This window comes from Anoplopoma fimbria, chromosome 20, assembly GCF_027596085.1.
Source record: "Anoplopoma fimbria isolate UVic2021 breed Golden Eagle Sablefish chromosome 20, Afim_UVic_2022, whole genome shotgun sequence".
NCBI classification, from domain to species: domain Eukaryota; kingdom Metazoa; phylum Chordata; class Actinopteri; order Perciformes; family Anoplopomatidae; genus Anoplopoma; species Anoplopoma fimbria.
In genome coordinates, this window is record NC_072468.1 from 17,295,477 (window position 1) to 17,313,996 (window position 18,520).

At 40.3% G+C, this 18,520-nt stretch overlaps 3 protein-coding genes across 5 annotated transcripts; 1 reads left to right on the plus strand and 2 right to left on the minus strand.

Annotated features, from left to right (window-relative positions):
• Window positions 1-4,446: 4,446 nt before the first annotated feature.
• Window positions 4,447-7,540, plus strand: mfap5 (microfibril associated protein 5). Its single transcript, XM_054621301.1, has 7 exons — window positions 4,447-4,514; window positions 5,534-5,610; window positions 5,722-5,754; window positions 5,887-5,922; window positions 6,054-6,141; window positions 6,787-6,860; window positions 6,944-7,540. The coding sequence occupies exons 2-7, from the start codon at window positions 5,568-5,570 to the stop codon at window positions 7,054-7,056; spliced, it is 387 nt and encodes a 128-aa protein (XP_054477276.1). The 5' UTR covers window positions 4,447-4,514; window positions 5,534-5,567; the 3' UTR covers window positions 7,057-7,540.
• A 148-nt stretch (window positions 7,541-7,688) lies between these two features.
• LOC129109268 (adaptin ear-binding coat-associated protein 1-like) lies at window positions 7,689-14,516 on the minus strand. Of its 3 annotated transcripts, none has more exons than XM_054621298.1 (8): window positions 14,288-14,516; window positions 13,168-13,268; window positions 12,643-12,747; window positions 12,363-12,444; window positions 12,147-12,255; window positions 11,806-11,953; window positions 9,757-9,865; window positions 7,689-8,615 (listed from the first exon to the last, which is right to left on the minus strand). In XM_054621298.1, exons 1-8 carry the CDS (start codon window positions 14,386-14,388, stop codon window positions 8,399-8,401), a joined length of 972 nt encoding a protein of 323 aa, XP_054477273.1. In that variant the 5' UTR covers window positions 14,389-14,516; the 3' UTR covers window positions 7,689-8,398. The 3 variants fall into 3 exon arrangements, with proteins under 3 accessions (XP_054477273.1, XP_054477274.1, XP_054477275.1); XM_054621300.1 differs by having other exon boundaries at window positions 8,559-8,615; window positions 9,746-9,865; XM_054621299.1 differs by having other exon boundaries at window positions 8,524-9,865.
• A 1,533-nt stretch (window positions 14,517-16,049) lies between these two features.
• Window positions 16,050-17,769, minus strand: aicda (activation-induced cytidine deaminase). The gene is made up of 5 exons (XM_054622385.1): window positions 17,750-17,769; window positions 16,935-17,100; window positions 16,545-16,827; window positions 16,241-16,356; window positions 16,050-16,127 (listed from the first exon to the last, which is right to left on the minus strand). The coding sequence occupies exons 1-5, from the start codon at window positions 17,767-17,769 to the stop codon at window positions 16,077-16,079; spliced, it is 636 nt and encodes a 211-aa protein (XP_054478360.1). The 3' UTR covers window positions 16,050-16,076.
• Window positions 17,770-18,520: the final 751 nt, after the last annotated feature.

The following is an 18,520-nucleotide window of genomic DNA, read 5'->3' on the forward strand; positions in this document are numbered from 1 at the left end:
ATTATACATAAAATATGTCAGTTTAAACAATTAAAAAAAAGTCCACATTGAAGCTAAAATTACCTTTATAATAGAATATTATACTGTACTGTACTTGGATACATGATTGGTTGACGTGTTGACTGTTAAACTAACCTCACGTGAAATCTGCACGCATGACAGGTTGATCTCTATGCTGTAAGTAAGGACAGTTGTCCTAGATCTGTCACACAGGACAATAACCCGTTGAAAAATCACCTGCATTCCCTGATGCAGTGCCTCCAAAAGAATGCTTGGGTATCGCTTATAGCCACTTTGCACACTTCTGCCACCACTGAATCATGCTAGGATGTTAACAACGGTCTACCACTGTAGATGCAAAGAGGCAGCAAGAAAATACAACTTTAAAGTTTAGTTCACAATATTTTTCCACCACTGCAATAAGTAAATGTAAAATGCATTATAGAAATTAACTTTAACTTCACATTGCAGTGTGCACAATGTCTCAATTTCAAGTTGGAGTGTATCCCTGTTGGTAGCAAGCTGCTAATGTGCAGTGTGGGTGACAGTGTGTACCTCAGTAGGGCCTGTGCTAACCCCTGCTAAGGGCCACTCCAGATGGACTTATAAATAGATCCCAGACCCATCTATTTACACACCATGCATATCATCACCTTCCTCTGACTATCCGCACTCCACAGACCTCCAAATGCAAAAGTCAGGCTGCCATTGGCGCCTGCAGGCCTGTAACTGGGATATGATGGGACACTGTGACCCATCTTGCTGGTTAACTCCCTCGTCTCTGCTCTCTTTTTTGTCCCTGACCCTCTTGCTGATTAGCTTTCGTCCTGTGTTTCTCCACTCATGCCACTTAGGCCCTTGTCTTTCCCTTTCATCTTCGCTTCTGTGGTCATGTCTACTTTGACAGCTGTCTCCCCTTCATTCACTCCCGCCCTGGACCTTTCTCTTCTCCGGTAACAACTAAGTACAGCTTCTTTAGCTGTGTCCCAAACTAAAGTATGCTTATTAAAACACTATCTCCTATGGTAACCACTGTTTGGGATGCGCTGTTTACCAGGAAACAGAGGACACAAGGCTCATGTGACACTCGGGTGGGGTCAATGGAGGACCACAGCCTGACAAATGGTAACACATGGTGCGGACTAATGAGACAATAGAGTGCCAACAGAAAGATGCTGAGCGAGGTGCAAATCTGCTCATGGTCCATGAGGACAGATCACATGGATGATGAAAACAGGAGAAACAAGGACAGCTAAACACGCAGGTCCTCATCAAAATCCAACCGCAATGTCGAAGAGATGCAGCTCATTTCACTTTAAGTCTTGTTTGTACTTCCAAGTCACGACAGACCTTTAGACATTTGTGAAGATGAAAAACAAACTCGCAAATCTGGAAACCCGAGATCATCAGATTTAGATTTGTAATGTCAGCAAAATTCAGATTTTATGTTGTTTACACTTTGTGAAGGCATGGTGTCACATTCACTGCCTATAAATGATGAGGTATGTTCTATATTTTTATATAAAGTGAGTTCCCTTGCTTGTTACTTAAGAGGAGAGTTTCGAGTTCTTTAACACAAATGTTTCTCTCTCACGCAATACAGATTATCGCAGGTGGCATGGATGAAGGATGCGGAGACTGGCAGCTGGAAAATGAAGTTAGGTGTAACCGATATTTAGACAGATATTTGATAAAAGATGTAGCTGCAAATAAAGACACCGATATAAGAGCCAGATTAATGGGCAGTGTGGAGCAAATAAAGAGTTCATATGGCCGAATGTCTGAAATGTATCCCTGCAGCGAACAGAACACTTGGGTCATCACAAACTGATTTTCCACCTACACCAACAACTTTTTCTGTCACCTGGCTGCTTGTTAAGGTTCAGCTATTTTAAATGCTTAAACAGGATCGAGAGTGATGATACTGATTAATCAGAAGAGCCTCAAATCATCACTTTAGCAGAGTGACAGGCACTGACAAGCAACACTGGATCTCATTTGTAATACATCATGAGTGAGTATTTACCGAGAATCCAAAAGTGTTAATGGGAGAGTTCACTTGCTGCAGTGTGTGTGTGTGTGTGTGTGTGTGTGTGTGTGTGTGTGTGTGTGTGTGTGTGTGTGTGTGTGTGTGTGTGTGTGTGTGTGTGTGTGTGTGTGTGTGTGTGTGTGTGTGTGTGTGTGTGTGTGTGTGTGTGTGTGTTTTCATGCACAGAAAGCAGCAGTACAGCTACACAGCAGTACAGCTACCAGCTAAACAGTAAGAGAGAAGAAATGAGAGGGAGGAGTGTTGGGGTGAGAAGGAGGTCGGTGGGAGAGTATTGCAGAGCTGGCATGCCTCTTGAAATGCCGTCTAACTAATAAACGAGTCTAGAGATTATCATGTGTTTACTATCTGGCATGTTTTCCTTAACCATTCTTTTTAGATCACCCCACAACCTGAGCAGTCAGGTTGATGTGTTCAAAACACTGATCGTCCCTCTTGGCTCATCTCCTCCTCTCTTTTGCTTATACGGCCTCCATCTGTCAAGCTGTCATCGGCCTCGCCCAGTCGACCTTGTTAGGGCCAACCCCACAGGCGCTCACCCTGGAGTCCCTCTAGCCCCGATATGTCAAGGGGATGATGAGTGTCTCCCTCTTGGACTGACATGGCCTACAGTAGGGTGAGGGCCAGTGAGAGTTGTGACTTCAACGGAATGTGGAGCAATATTTATATTAGCCAAGTCCAAGCAGAGTCAGGTTTCCCTTTCAATGCAGCTATAACGGTCCCAATGAAAAATGTCTTTTCAACACAAACAGCCTCTGAGACAAAGGTTCAGGAACCATAGCCTTGATAGTCACTTTCATCTTCGCATAGATACCATTTGGGGTATTTTAAGGATAGCTTAAGTAAACTCAAAAGGAATTGTGGGTCAGATAGAACAAATGTTTAACTACAAACATGCAAACAAAAACTCTCTGCAAGATTTGTTCAGCATGATCATTAATTTATTAAATTGTGCAAGATTTAATACCCTTCTGTTACTACTGCTGGTCAAAGTTTTCGTTTAGAAATAGCGTCAAGAGACAACAAAGAAGAGCAGATGAGTAGCTGAGTACCTTAGGCTTCTTATCATGGATGAAAACTCTTTGACATTATTTTTCTATTGAGGTCAACTGAGCAAAAATGTTTGCAGAAAAATGTGCTTACCTTATTATTAAAGGCATTGACTGTTAATGCACAATATTCCAAAAACACTCAAAGGAATAAATTAAGTATAATAATGCCATGCAGACATGATCTCCTCAAATTCCTTTTTAAATTCTTTAACTGAAGTTTTGTAAGTAAGATTTATTCCTGTAGCAATAATTTAAAGCTGCACATTATGAAACAATTGTTTGTATTTGTATTTGGCATTCATTGATTGGTAGTTTATTCTAGAAAATGTATAGAAAAAAAAACCCATCATCACTTCCTGTTCAAATGTGTCTTTTTTCCGACAGTATACATTTACATCAATATAAAACAGAATGTTTGGTGTTTTTGCTTTATCAATGACTTAAACAATTGATCAGTTAATATTTTTAAGAGTCATGTCAACCAATTACCAATCATTTCAGCACTAAATGAACACTAAATAAACTGTGTGCCATTGGGAGTACAGGTCATGGATGTACAGAATGTGCAACACATGACTTGGTGAGGTGCAACGTGTTTAAAACACGGGACTGTGGCTGATCATTACTGCAGAGCGACCCTGGGTCAGGATGGCTAATCCTCTAGGCCTTGGCTCACTTAGCAGCATTAGCTGTTCTATCAGTTCATTCATTGTTTTTGACTGATCCCTGCATATGATTGTATGTTGAGGCCAGAGACCATATTCTATGTGCACTGCTCCACCTGCTGCTTAAATTAAGTAGTGCAAAAGTCAAATATGAGGCCCATTATGGATGGATGTCTCGTGGGTATTTGTGTCTTGCAATTGCGTCATTATTTAATTTTCTCCATACAAATCCAAGCAGATTCCAGGAGAAACTTAAGTAAGAAATGAGTAGCAAATGTATTCAGACAAGCCTGCATCTCTTACCTCATTATCTGAAATTAGACAGTTAGTGTTTACTTATGTGTTTATAAAACTTTGGGTCTTAAGATTTCAAAGGTCTCTGTCAGTTAACAAATGCAAACAAGCCTATTTAATGAACAAAAGAAACTGCCATACAAATATTTTTGCTTTGTGTGGTAATGAGACACTAAGATACAGGACTGTATGAATATCTGTCTAATAAAATGTCTGCTCAAGAAGAGCAATATATAGGCTTGTGTGTTAACCAAAGAGGAAGAACTCATCAGATTGAAGCTGCATTCTACATTGTTTTACCAGATTGGGGCAGGACAAAAAAAGTAAAGAAAACTGTGATGGTTTGTAAGACAAGGAGGAGGAGGAGGAGGAGGAGGGAGGTGAGGTAAGGAGGGGAAACAAGGGAAGACAGAAGATTCATAAAAACTACAGCAGTTGTGGACGACAGCAAAAGTTGTGAGTATGAGTTAATTATACTGCTTTTTACTCTAATTTCATCTCATACTGTAGGAAATACACAGAGGAGCATCGGCACATGCAGGATATCTCACATCAAAGATATTAATGGAAGGATATTTCCTATTAATGATATGCAATGAAATGCAAGAGTGAATGCTTGGCTGATTCACTTCAGAATCTATATTTCATTGTATCGTTAATTGTGTTCGCATGCAGAGTTCATTAAGTAAAAGCAGTGAAAAACATGCCGTTCTCACAAACAGATCCACAGAGGCATGTGAGTTAAACAAGACAATCCAGAGTTTTACATTCAATAATTGCAAATGTTTGACTCTGGGATTATCAGAGCACAAAAAGGCACAATTTGTGACCAAACTGTCAATTATCTGAGGGGCTTTGTGATGATCGTACAGTTGGAGAGCAGTAATATGTTCTATGAAAAGAAAGCTGGAAAAGAATGTGCAACTGTATCAGAGGAGGGGCGGAGGGGCGCTCGAATAGGGCACAAAAAAACACATTCTTTTGAGAGAACTCACGTCTTGGACTCCAAAATCACACTGACACATCACGAGAGGAATGATGCAGGGCGGGAGAGGGAAGGAGAAAGAGTAAGAAAAGGAGTGAAGGCAAGGAGAAAAAGACACATTTTTAGAGGAATAAAATGTTTTTAAAGTGTAATTTAAAACTCTCTCTTGCAGTTTCTCCTCTGCTTCTTTATCTAGCGTTTTACAAGCAGTCCAACAGTCTACAGAAAGAAACAGTAACACAGATTATTCCACAGCAAAATGACATCAGACGCTCCTCTATAACGATGACAACTTATCCAAAACACAGCACTACTCTCTGTGTTTTTAGCTGGAGCAAAACCTCAGGGAAAACATTACAGTGACCTGGGAGCATTTATATGCAGTGAGATTAAAGGAAACATAAACAGCAACAAAAATCCTGAGTGAGGATATTGAACAGTTCCACTCTGTTAAATCATCCCGACTCTTTTCCTCCTCGGTTTCCTGCAGCCTCGTAAAGCTCAAACTCTTACAAGTTGAAGGAATGGGCAGACTTCCAGTGGTCCTGCTCCTCTGCGGTTTCCACGGTAACGCTGCCAAACAGGACACACAAATCATCTTGTTTAATTACGGTTGAGTCGCTGTGTGTTTGTTTTTATGCTGCGAAACACTCCCCTCATGTGGTTTCTGTTCCACAGCGCTCGGAGCAGTAGCCCAGGACCTGCAGACTGGTAATGCTCTTCTCCTCATAAGTCACACGTTTAGACCAGGACAGGTTACAGTGCATGGCATCTGTCAGTCTGTGAGTCATTGCAATAGGTCACTGGTATTTTCTCAATCTGATCTTGTTTTGTCTCCTCTAGAGATCACTCCGGCACCTGAAGGCTCCTTGCCAGACAGTGAGTGACAGCAGATTGGAGATGACCTCTAAATTGCCTCTCAGGAGGTCACATGAACTGAGGGCTTTAGGTGGTTCATCTTGTCATTGTGGTTGATCAAGTTTAAATATGTTTTTTCTTTTTCTCTGCAGACTGTAGGGAGGAGATGTATCCCTGCACCAGGATGTACTCGGTTCACAAGCCCATCAGGAGATGTATTGGTGCTCTTTGTCTCTACAGGTGGTCTGCGATCTTTCTACAAACACCAGTTCTTAGGAGTGAATGTGTCACATTTTGGCATCAACCATGACTGTTTCTTAAACACACATGAAGTAGTACGCAGATCAGAAGTGGAAAAAAATACTCAGACCTTTTACTAAAGTAAAAGTAGTGACACAACAATGAAAAAATACACGATGAAAAGTTAAACCATGTGTGGGATAGGATTTGATCAAATTTGATATTCAGCGATCCAGTCAGCTTAGGTGTACAACCCTCAAAAGTCATCAGATTTTTATTCAACTGTTGCTAAAACAGTATAAAGAGCAGCGGCAAAAACAGAAAACAAGGAAAACTGTCGTGAAATAAGCCTAAACTATTCTAACGTTGGCAGGAAACAGGGATAATTGCAGACGCTATTGCTCATAATAATAAGCTGATTGGATAGATCAGTTCAGGGCTTTTATGTCCAAGAATATTAGCATAATTTAGCATTACTTAACACTCATTATGTGGCGTAATAGCGTGTGTCAGTGTTTTGATTATATAGATGTAATTATTAGAGGGAGTTTTGGAAATTGTACTTGGTAACATTCCACAACTAGTTAAACTTTCACTACAGCTCTTTTAGTAAACTCATGATGTGATCTCCTGTTTCTTATGCAGCCTTTCTCGTGTCTACGTGATCAACAACGAGATCTGTTCAAGGACCGTGTGCCAGCAGGATGAGTATCTGAAAGGTGGGACACTCTGCTAGTAAAACAAGCTTGTGGATACGTGATCATACATTTACAGAAATGATATGTCTCTTTGCACATTACAGCCGAACTGTGCAGAGGGTTGTCCGGGTGGCCCAGGCGCGTTGAGAGGTCATCTAATAGGAAACGATGTCGCAATCGCCGTAGCAACCCCAAAACCTGGGCAAACAAGGCCTGATGGGGCCCCGGATGGCGATGTGACCACCTGTGAGGATGGAGCCTCTCTTAGAGACACAAGCCAGGGACGTCATCATAAAAACAGCCCATAACACCGTAAATCCACAACTCAACACCTGGGAGTCTTTTTCTCTTTCACACATACGCACATGTGCTGAGTCATATCTATGTTTATGTATTAGTATTTTATGTGTGAATATTGGAGCTCATATCTTCTGTGTGTTTTTGGACACATATCATGTCTTACATTGTTTACGATCATCCATTTGAGGTACTGTAGTCATAGACCTATAGCAGCACTGAGTCATTCTATTGTACAAAAAACGAACCACTCTGTGTACTCATTGACAATCCACTATGTTGTGCATTAAAGTATAAAAAAAACAACACATAACTACATTTGTTCATGAGTTATTTGTTTATTGATTTGTTATTTTTCGCTCTGTTTATTCAGGAGAAAAAAACCCAAATTAAAGTTATGTTCACTGAGTGATATCTTTATGTTTTTCTTTGCATATACATTTACATACACATATACAGTTTGAATAACAAGTCACATTTGGGAGAGATGCATATAATTTAAACAGTAAACAAACACTGACAAACATTGTTTAGAGCTTAACACTCACACAATCTATGTGTGTTCCAATCATTATCCATATTCATCATCATCACCACAACACATGTGATATCAGTGCAACATATTCCATCTCTCTGTACATTACTATATCACAACAAAACACTGCATCAAACACAGATAGCTTGGTCCCAGGTTGCATTCGTCTGCATCAGAATACCATTAACGACGTTACATCTTAGCATTGAATTGAAGTTTACGGTTAAAACTCAGTTTGTATAGAACAACATGCTGTGTTTGAGGTCTGCGACCTGACCACCTTCTTATAAAGAATTAAGGAGATGAAGCTCTCCCCAGACAGACGGGACAGTGCAAAGACACAGACCTATTCATTGAGGAGGAGAGAGGTCGTGACCTAAATGACTCACCAGTCGCAGCTTTAACAGCTGGGCTGAGTAAAGATGACATAACAAGGACTAAATCTTCTGTTTCCCCTTGAGGCAAAGATAAAAGTGCTTGATGCCTCTCTTTCTTTTGCCAACACCCAATCGCATCAAACATTCCTACTTCCCGGTCTCTTTGCACTGTTTTACAGTTAAAACAATGCAGACAGTGCCAAGGACCCATCCCCAATGAAATATGTGTTCAACAGCTGCAGCTGGCATCTCCTCTCAAAATGATGCTGCGGAGCCACTAGAGAGAGCTACAGAGCACCACTAATCTGTAAATCAGCTTCTTTCAAGTAAAATCATTGTGTGGTAGACGGTTATTCTACACTGCTGTTCAAAAGTTTAAGATCACCTGCCAAAAAAGCTAGATACGTTACAGTTAAATTCATGCTTTTAGGTTGGAGCATGTCCTCTTTACAAATAGATGTTATTTGATATGAAAGGTTTGCAAAAAAAAAAGTAATGTTTTGTACATGTAAAACAAAACGCTGAACAATTGTTAGGGCAGAAAAAGACAAAGATCCATCTGAGCAACTGTTGAAAAAGAGTAGAAGAAATGATCAGTCCTTGGCTAATGAAACTGGAAGCTTAGTGTTAAAATGCCTGCAGATTTAAATATGAACAGGTTCCTGTTTCAGTGCACAATAAAGCCTATAACATGCTGGAATATAAACGGTTAGTTGCTTCAGCAAAGCTCTTCTTAAAACGTCACAATAGAAATAGAAGGTCAGTTAATTAGGGTTAGCACTATTGGAATATCAGCTGAGCATACTATGGACTGACAAATCACGGTTTAAACCTCTTCAGCTGAGTCGACTGCAGAGGGCCCAAAGAAATACGGCTACCCATATATTTAGAGCCCAAATGCAAGCACCGCGCCGACTAAACATACGTTTTAATCATATAATTATTCCTCTTTTGGCGCCAAAAGTATTTCAAATGTCATTAATACATTTGGTGTCTAAATTACACGCTCTTTGTGCCTCTTAAAATAGGTGATTCCAAACTTTTGATCAGCAGTGTAGGTCTATTTAAACAATCCCTGCTTAAATGCAGACTTTATCACTAACTACATAGACAGAGTGGGCCGCCAGTCAGTGCATATAGTCAGTCCCACTGCTGGGGACTTGGGAGATAAAATAAGCAACAGAACTTACAGGTGACAACACCAATGACAGTAATTACAAACTACTGATGATATATACATTTAAAATAAATATTCTCTGTACAGAAAATTCATTCATTATCATATTTAGTTAGATTTCATCATCAGATGTTTCAGATTATGTCTCAGTTGCTTGTATGTCTATTATGTATACTCTACGATAGAAATCAGCAAATAAAACATTAAGATTAGGAGAAAATGGGCAAAAGCAGAATTCAAACAGGAAAATGGAAACAAGAGAGTTAATATACAGAAGGAGAGGAATTAGGACACCCAAGAGGGATGGAGAGGGTGATGTCCTAAATTAAGACTGGACTGTGAGGTCTGGTGTCTGGTTAAGACCAAAAGCCATGAGAGTCTGAACTTAAATAAACAAACTAGTACAGGGGGTTAACCTGCTTGGCAGGGAGAGAAACGGGACCCCAATAACGGGGAAAAAATGCAAAAAGTGCTGCATACATTTACAGAGAGATATAAGAGGAAGGAAAACAAAGTGTACCCCATTCTCACTTTGAGGACACAGAGTCGAAGTCTCCCCACAGATCAGAGCTGGCTGTGGTGGTGGAGTCTGACGGAGCCGCTGAGTTTGAGTTACTGGCGTCCAGATCAAGCAAACAACCTGGTTGTTAAAAAATAAAACAGAAACATTATGCATCTCTGAAATACTATCCTACTTCAACTAGTGGTATCTTAACATGCAGATCTTATGCTGAGGTTTTGATATATTGGCCTCTGAAACCTCTGCGACCACCAAGCCACATGGAAGTGAATGGGATTTCATTTGTGCAACTAAAACCATTAAAAAGTTACATTTGAAATTGATAAGCAATGAGTCTTTCAAAAGCCTCCAATGTACTCTGGATAATCAACACAACTTTTATTGACGGCATTAAATGGATAGTATTTAGTAGAGAGTAGTTCCAACCTCAGCACATAAAACAGTAACTGTACATGACGAGACACCAATGGGGGCGAGTAGAAAACAATTTTAGTTTTGAGAGTTCCTCAGTGTGATTTCAATGATCAGGGCAGAAGAAGTCTTCACTACAGAGGGCCAGACAGGACGGGAAAATTCCATAATTTTACAACTGGAGTTGATCTGTCATAGTTTTGGCTTGTACTCCTAAAGGTCAGCATAACATCGCTCTCACCACTTTCATTGTAAAGACTGTGGATACATGTTCTGCACTGGAAACAGCTTTACAACAGCCCCCAATGGGGCCAAGGAAAGACAAGCTTTCAACATCGAAATAACTTTCCTCTGACCATTAACATGAACTTTCATTCTGTATGACTTCTGAGGTAACAATCTATCCCCGACTGTAAATGAAACAGCTGCACCGATGTACAACAACCTGCAGGTTGACCGTGGATGTAAAGCTGCAATGCAATGGATCATTGGGGCCATATTGTTAAACATTTAACCTTCCTTTAGACTTCCAAAAAACTGATTTTGACATCTAGACTCAGATTGATTTAAGATTGGGTGGAGCTGTCTCCACAGTACCAGTTATGAGAACAATGCTGGGCTTACTGATAGATATGTTGGCCAAAAGAACAACAATTTGTGTGATCTAAACATTTTTTCCACAGTTTGTGATCTTGACATACATATATTATTGTGTTATCTTGATAAAACAAGCTATCAAATAACTTTCTTGTGATCATGGATTAATCAATATAGAATAACAGGAGAGCTTCATATGTGGAGATCACGATGTATATATTTCCAAATTGAGAAAACACAACACAAGGCTCTAGTTTCAAGCTCAAACTCAATTTAAAACCCAACCAATTCAACAATAAACTGCCTAAATCAGAACCTTACCAGAAACCTTGTTCAAGCATAAAACCCTTTCAGGCGCAATGGAAAACACGTTTTAGCATACGAATCATCATATCTGTATCAAATAACCAAAGATAAAATATTAAATAAATGGGCTATCACAACCCTCAAAGACTGCTGTCAGACAACCAAATACACAAATTGCTGTGTCAATGTCAATGATGATGTCATCAACATGAGTAAGACCTCCCTTCTCCCTAACGATGATTGATTATAACTCATGTCAATCAAAAATTTCTCAAATTAAAAGGAGGCCATAATATGAGACTGAATGCATTTCATATGTGAGGTTCAAAACATAAAATAACAGCTTGTTTGGTAATGGGGTGCTCCTCTTACTTTTTAAATTGTTTTACTCTGAAATTGTGGAATATAAAATGGACTACACTAAACTAAAGCAGGCTGAGCAGGAACAACAGTTGGTGAGCGAAACAACAATATTAGTCTTCCTTAACTTAAATTGTGGTTGCTAAAAAGAAATCAGTCAAAATGTTAGATAAATCTGTTGTTAAACTAAATGTTTACAGCATCTCTGCACCTGTCTTTGTTGCTGTCGCCTTACTGACATGTAAAAATGGCATATGCTGGTTATAAGTGCAATCCACATATTTACACATTACATTGGTAATCATCTTGTCCTGGGCACAGGCAAGACACACGGCGGGCCTGAACTCGCCTGCTTTCCACACTGTAGTGTTTTTATTATTACCTACCGGTGTCACTTCCTCCTGCAGATGGCTGTGTGTTATGATTGGTAGATCTGGATGAAGGAGGTGGAGCTAACTTGCCCCCAGGAGGAGGTGGAAGAAGCCCAAATCCACCTGAACTCTGCGGGCGAGACCTGTCCTTCTTTTTTGATTGCTGGAAAGGTACAAAATCAGGGTGAGTGAGTGTGGAATTAAACACATTTTGCTGGTCAAGACTGCAGAGAAAACATATCAATGGAGGTGGTTAAAAATGTTAAAACTGTTGTATACATTTGTGGGGTTCAATCATCACACTGTAAGCAATTTTGCTGTTCCACTAATGTTCCAAGCTATGAAAATCAGGTTACCCCTATATTGAGAGTTATAGTCTGTCCCTCTTTGAAGCCCAGGTCCAGTTTAGGGGTGGTGTCTGGAGTCTGCGCCTGCTTCTTAAACTCATCTTCCTGTTTCACCCACCTGGAGAAGACGAGTAAATTATGACAATAGAGTTTCATAAACTAGAATAAATAAATTCACTGCTGAGTTGGTTATGATTCATGACAAACTATGAAGCAGCTGCGTACTTGAAGTGGTCCTGAAGTGCAACATTGAAGTCAAAGGCATCTCCTCGGTCTCCAAACCCGATGCCTATGAACGCACTGCGGCCTGAGAGAGGAATACACACAACAAACAAAAGGATGGAGTTTAGTAGCAGATGTGCAATGTATTACAAACAGAACACACATTAAACCTCACAATAATCTCAACCCTACAATTAAAGCGTTTTAATGGCTTTCAAATGTATTCTAAATAATGAGCACATTTACCAAATATTTATAGCTTAGCAACAAACAGTTTACCCACCGTTGTCGTCCTGGATGCGGAGCACAAAGTAACGGCTTGAGTCACTGACTGTTTCCACTGTGAGGCCAGGGTACTCGTCCACTGGTGCCTGGGCAAACAGCTCCCCTGTAGGTTAGAACAAAATAAATATGTTCATTGTCTTTTCGGTAAAATGGTCCAGTGGGAATTTGGATCATGAAGAGACACTAAAAGATAGTTTCAGTTTCAAAACAGGGACAGACATTAAATAGTTGGCTGATGCTTGTAGAGATAGTTCTATCTTCCAAGATTCAGATAATATAAAAAAGGGGAAATATAAAGTATGATCTGAGGACAACAAGCATGCCAATACCTGAAGTGTACTGGCACAGACAGAAAGAGATTACCACCCTGTCTGCTTCAAAATAAACTGCAAGCTTGGACGTGGGCTGGGTCACCTTGGAGCAGATGAGTAACAGAGAAGGCGATGGCGGACACGGTGAAATGATCTACAACAGCGACAGGGCCGGTAAACAACGGCACCATTCTGTCTGCTTCTTTTCTCACCAGATATTTTGTCTTCCAATTTCACGTAGGCTGCTTTTCCCCGGGCCGTCACACGCATGCGTCCCGTCCAGTCGGGAGAGTCCAGCTTCCAATCAGCAGCCCTGGGACAAACACAAACACACACACACACACACACACACACAAGCAGTCAGGGAGATGTAGTGTGATGTAGGTGCAAGAAAAACAGGAGATTTGTGATTTGGGTGCACGTGTCCGTTATGATTTTTTCCAACACTCAGACACCCTGACGTTATATTCTGGCAATTTTAACTTTTTTTTTTATGTAAACAGAACGTGACTAAGGCATCAGACCTAAGGCTGATATATTACATCATCACCCTTACTCACTGTACATATGGTCACTGGTTAACCAATCATGTGTCTCATGGGAATCAGGCCTGTGCTACTGTTTGGTTGGTGTGATGTCCACTCAGATGCAGCCGGAGCACCAGCCAATGAAAGGTGGGATAAACAATGCAATGATAACCTTTTTTTTTTTAAGCAACACAACAGCTCTCCTGCATGGCCACTTATATGCATTCATAAGATGTCGGACAGGACAACACAGTCTTTCAGTTTGATGTAAAGCCTCTTGTCATCCTACAGCCTCCAGCCTGCTGGAGTGTCCTTGAGCAATGCATCTTTTCAGCTTCAGGGATGCTGCTCTGCTTATAATGTTACTACCTTATACTCCTATGGAGGTCAGAGCAGCAAAATGAGAATATGTGAAGCAAAATGAGGTGTCCTATAAAACCTCTTTACGCAGTGTAAGCAGTTTTTTTTATCCTGTGTGCCATTGGACGACAGCGTGCATAAACACATGTATGTAGCCAATCCATCCCCGTCCCTGTTCAGTGTACTAACGCAGTGCAGGTGTAAACGTAACCATTAGTGACGTATTTCCCATGATGACCTTGTAAACACACAGCAAAAACAACCAGCACCCCCCACCAAAAAAAAAAACAAAAAAACAAAACGTCGCTTCTGCGCGTGAGATTAACGGATGAGCTCGGTTGGTGCTGTAGGTCGCCGAGGCAACGGCTCCGAACGGCTGCAGCTCCTCGCGGATGCTGGGTCGGGAACCTCGCCATCAGGGCCGCCGCGTGCCGCTCTCACTCACCTGATGGCCCGGTTGGATGCTCTGGGTGGGATTCGGTAAACGCTGACTTCTGGTTTGACACAGAGGACCGACTCGTACTCAGCCTGACCCTCGGTCGCCATCTTGACTTTTTTTAGTCAGTCGGTGCACGCCGGTGGTGGTGGTGGTGGTGGTGGTGACGGCGAGTGGCGTGTCCGTGCGGCATTAACGGCTACGTGACCGTAATACACGGTGTATTTGCGCAGACAAACTGTCGACCCAGCCTCACTGGTACTCTGACAGTGATGCACTTAAAGGGGAAATACACCGATTTTACTCATCATGAAGAGTGAAATCAAGAAATATATCAAGTGACATACAGTACCAGTCAGAAGTTTTGACACACCTTCTCATTCAATGGTTTTTCTTTTTTTTTTTTTTTTTTTTTTTACATTGTAGATTAATATTGAAGACATCCAAACTATGAAGGAACACATATGGAATTATGTGGTAAACAAACAAATGCTCAACAAACCAGAATATGTTTTATATTTTAGATTCTTCAAAGTAGTTGAGTGAGAAGGTGTGTCCAAACTTTTGACTGGTACTGTATATTTATTGGTTTTATACATTTAACACAATTTACATACATAAATGAACCTTCCCCCAACCTGAACATATGGCAGTATATACAATAACAATAAATAATACAAATATCACTTGAAAATAAATAAATGGCTAAATTATACAGTACCAGTCAAAAGTTTGGACACACCTTCTCATTCAATGGTTTTTCTTTATTTTTATTTTTATTATTTTCTACATTGTAGATTAATATTGAAGACATCCAAACTATGAAGGAACGCATATGGAATTATGTGGTAAACAAACACATGCTCAACAAACCAGAATATGTTTTATATTTTAGATTCTTCAAAGTAGTTGAATGAGAAGGTGTGTCCAAACTTTTGACTGGTACTGTAGATATGAGTAGTTTTGGTTTGGGCTTGGGGACTGTAAGACAACGTACCCAATGTGACAAATAGTGTTGACTTGTATAAGGGGCTTAAATGTACAATTCCTCTGATGCCTCAATTTGAACCAGATGACAATCTCCCGGTCTGAAAAGTGAAGCCAATCCGTAAATGCTTTAAACTACTTTGGTTGCAAAATAAGTGAGATTGTATAGAAGTCTATGAGAACCGCACCATACTTCTCAGTTGATTTATTACCTCAGTAAACATTGTATTAAACAGGTGTCTAATGTTGAAGTCTTCTCCATTACAGCATGATGATTTGGTATTTTATGGTACAATTTAGAGCTAAATAGATGATAAAGCCAGATACGCTTTAGGGCGTGGCAACTTTGTGATTGACTGGTCGCTGCCACGTTGTTGTCCAGTCTGGATTTTGTCTACGTTTTCGTCTCAGAACTTAGAACTATTTTAAGTTTATGAAAATGAATTGCAACATTTTTTGTCCCTAAACATGTCCTATTCAAAGTTTGATTGTACTTAGCTTCACCCTCTCTTGTCACTTCTGTTTGCAAAAAATCAAAATGGCGATGGCCAAAATGCCAAAACTCACATACGTAGATACATCAACAACACAAAACACAAAATGATCTCATTGTTTTATTTCATATATCCATAATGCTTCAGAATAAGCAAGCAGCAGCTAACGTTACAAGCCTTGCCACAAGCAATTTTTCTCAGTTTTTCACATTCCCAGTTTTAGCAGTTGTAGTGATGGACTAATGCCAACATGTATTTTTCTCTACAGACTTAATAATAGACTTAATTCTAACACCTGAAGAGGTCAGAGGTCATTTTCACAGTCCAAGAAGCTTGAAGGCATCCCTTAAATCTTCTGCTTCACAAGGCTGAGAAAGAAAGAAAACATATAATTATTAGAATTTTAAAACAAATCATTATTAGTTTGACTTACACCTGTTGATTGAAAAAAAAAAAACATGTAGTATGATGAATCTTCTACCTGGAGGATGCGGTTGAGTTTTCTGGCAAGGCGAACAGAGTTTCGGTGCATCTCTTCCCAGGCCTTGAAGTTGCTTTGCTTGCGATCCACAAAGGTATGCCAGCAATAGAAGAAGTCTGAAGGCAGAGGAAAATGTCATAAATTATAACATTTTTGACATACAGAAACCAACCAGGATAAGTAAAACAATGGCTTTTTAGGTGGAATTTGGCTTGCTCAACTTTCCAGTAGTTTTTGGCTCTTAAATAACACGTCCTCTCTCTCTTTATATCTCCAACACATATACACCAATTTATGCCTCCACCTTTGTAACTCATGACTGTGATCTGCACGCCGGCTTTTTTCAGCATCCTCAGGCCGTCTCTTTCCCGGCTGTTCTCCATGTCGCAGAAGTAAAGGCGAGAGACGAAGATCCTGAGGCGAAGGTTGGGCGTCCGGCTGAGGAACTGGGACAAACTGATGGAGCAGTTTACGCAGGGAGACCAGGAGCAGAACCAGGTGATTGAGTAACTGAGCCTCTTCTCTCCAGTGTCTCCGCAACCCCACAAACCAGGGCACAAGGCTCCCAGGTAGCGAAGGAACAACAGCTATAGAGAGAACAGGGATACAATCTTATACCCTACTTCCACTTGTTATTTACTCCCCTGAACAGGCTCTTCTCAAATGCTTCTTCATCTTGACCCACGTCACTTACCTCTACATGGCATCCAGTGCGATTGCGGAGGTGCCCAAAGTCAAAGGATAAGGAGTCTGGCCCCACTCGCCTCTTCACTACAAAGCAGAGGTAGGTCTCATGTCGGCCTCTTGCCCAGCGCATGTTCTTGTAATGGTAGATGAACTTTTTTCGGGGCAAAAGCACACTGAGACAAAAGGAAAAAAATATTTATTTGCCAATGAAATGTGGGCGGCTTACCTAGAGAATATCTTAAGACCAGACCCATTTACAAAAACTTGGTGCTTTGATTTTATCAGTCAGCATTTCAAATTATTTAAGTGTTGCTGTTTTGTGAGTCAAAATCTTTTGTGACAAATAATCTTAGTAGCATTCAGAATTGTTAAGCCAGGGAAAGTCTGACAATTCTGTTAAGGCACTCATATAATTATAATTTAACGTATTATTAGTCAGATGACTCACACATGAATTACGGTTTGAAAAAGTTAGCTCAATAAACTCATGTAAAACCTGTGGTTAACCATTTGTGAATGATGGACAGTCAGACGACGACTAACATTCACTGCTTCTTTTCTCACTCTCAGTTTCACAACTTTTAGCGAAACCAGGAGAGTTATTCATTAGTACAGAAACCTCAACTGATAACACTCAAAACCAGTACACGGCAATAATTATTAATAAAAATTCACCTAGGAATGTTTTCAATCGGTATCAAAGTATCAGCACTTTTCAAAAAACTTTTGTTTCATTTGATAGTATCTGTGTGTAATCTTAAGAAATCTCTGTCAAATAGAAATACATACATCGTATCAATAGAATTTATTCACTTTGCTCACCTGTCTAGCTTTGTAATCATTTCGAAAGACGCGCTTTGTCACTCGTCGGGCGTGAGCAATAAAGGGAGGTAAATGACAAAGAGCGAAAGTGTGTGTGTGTGTGTGTGTGTGTGTGTGTGTGTGTGTGTGTGTGTGTGTGTGTGTGTGTGTGTGTGTGTGTGTGTGTTTGTGTTTGTGTGTGTGTGTGTGTGTTTGTGTGTGTTGGGGGCTTAAAGGGAGGGAACTGAAAATATATACCTCTAAACATAAACATCCTGCATACAGAGGCAGCTTCTGGTTGGACCGAAAGATTTTTTAAAGTAAGTTCAGGGGGCGTGATACTGAAGAGATGGATGGATGGAATTGTTTTGCTGCAAAAAAACAATTAGAACTTTAAATAAATTACTTAATTTCCAAATTCTTTTTAATTTCATCATAGTTTTCCTGTGTTTTTTTTAACATTTCAACATTAGTTCACATAGTGTTTAAAGCGGTTGGTTCAAGGCCATAAAGGCATTTTATTGGGGAGGCTGATTACACTACAAAGATTTTACTAAACAATCTGAGTGACCACACATGAGAGGAGGCCTGTTTGACGTGATTTGTAACCTTTGGAGTTTTTCATAGACGTCAGTAAACTGAGCCAACTGTCTGGAACTTTCCAAACACTTAAGAGTCATCGTGTCTCGTGCCCCTCCACTTAAATTTTTCCTAGATCATTAAGTATAAACCTCCAGATACCATCTCACCTTGATCACCAGTACCGTCCTGCTATTCAGCCTTTCCACCTCA

Excerpts from the sequence above, each read along its gene's own strand:
- mfap5 (XM_054621301.1), top strand. The coding sequence starts at position 5,568 with ATGGGCAGACTTCCAGTGGTCCTGCTCCTCTGCGGTTTCCACG. Across the intron at positions 5,611-5,721 it reads GCTCCTCTGCGGTTTCCACG|CGCTCGGAGCAGTAGCCCAG; the intron begins GTAACGCTGCCA and ends TCTGTTCCACAG. Across the intron at positions 6,861-6,943 it reads GCAGGATGAGTATCTGAAAG|CCGAACTGTGCAGAGGGTTG; the intron begins GTGGGACACTCT and ends TGCACATTACAG.
- LOC129109268 (XM_054621298.1), bottom strand. The coding sequence starts at position 14,388 with ATGGCGACCGAGGGTCAGGCTGAGTACGAGTCGGTCCTCTGTGTCAAA. Across the intron at positions 9,866-11,805 it reads TGCAGGAGGAAGTGACACCG|GTTGTTTGCTTGATCTGGAC; the intron begins GTAGGTAATAAT and ends TTTAACAACCAG. Across the intron at positions 8,616-9,756 it reads TTCGACTCTGTGTCCTCAAA|TTGCTCAGATGGATCTTTGT; the intron begins GTGAGAATGGGG and ends CTTTTTCAACAG.
- aicda (XM_054622385.1), bottom strand. The coding sequence starts at position 17,769 with ATGATTACAAAGCTAGACAG. Across the intron at positions 17,101-17,749 it reads ATGATTACAAAGCTAGACAG|TGTGCTTTTGCCCCGAAAAA; the intron begins GTGAGCAAAGTG and ends CTTTTGTCTCAG. Across the intron at positions 16,828-16,934 it reads GCACTGGATGCCATGTAGAG|CTGTTGTTCCTTCGCTACCT; the intron begins GTAAGTGACGTG and ends TTCTCTCTATAG.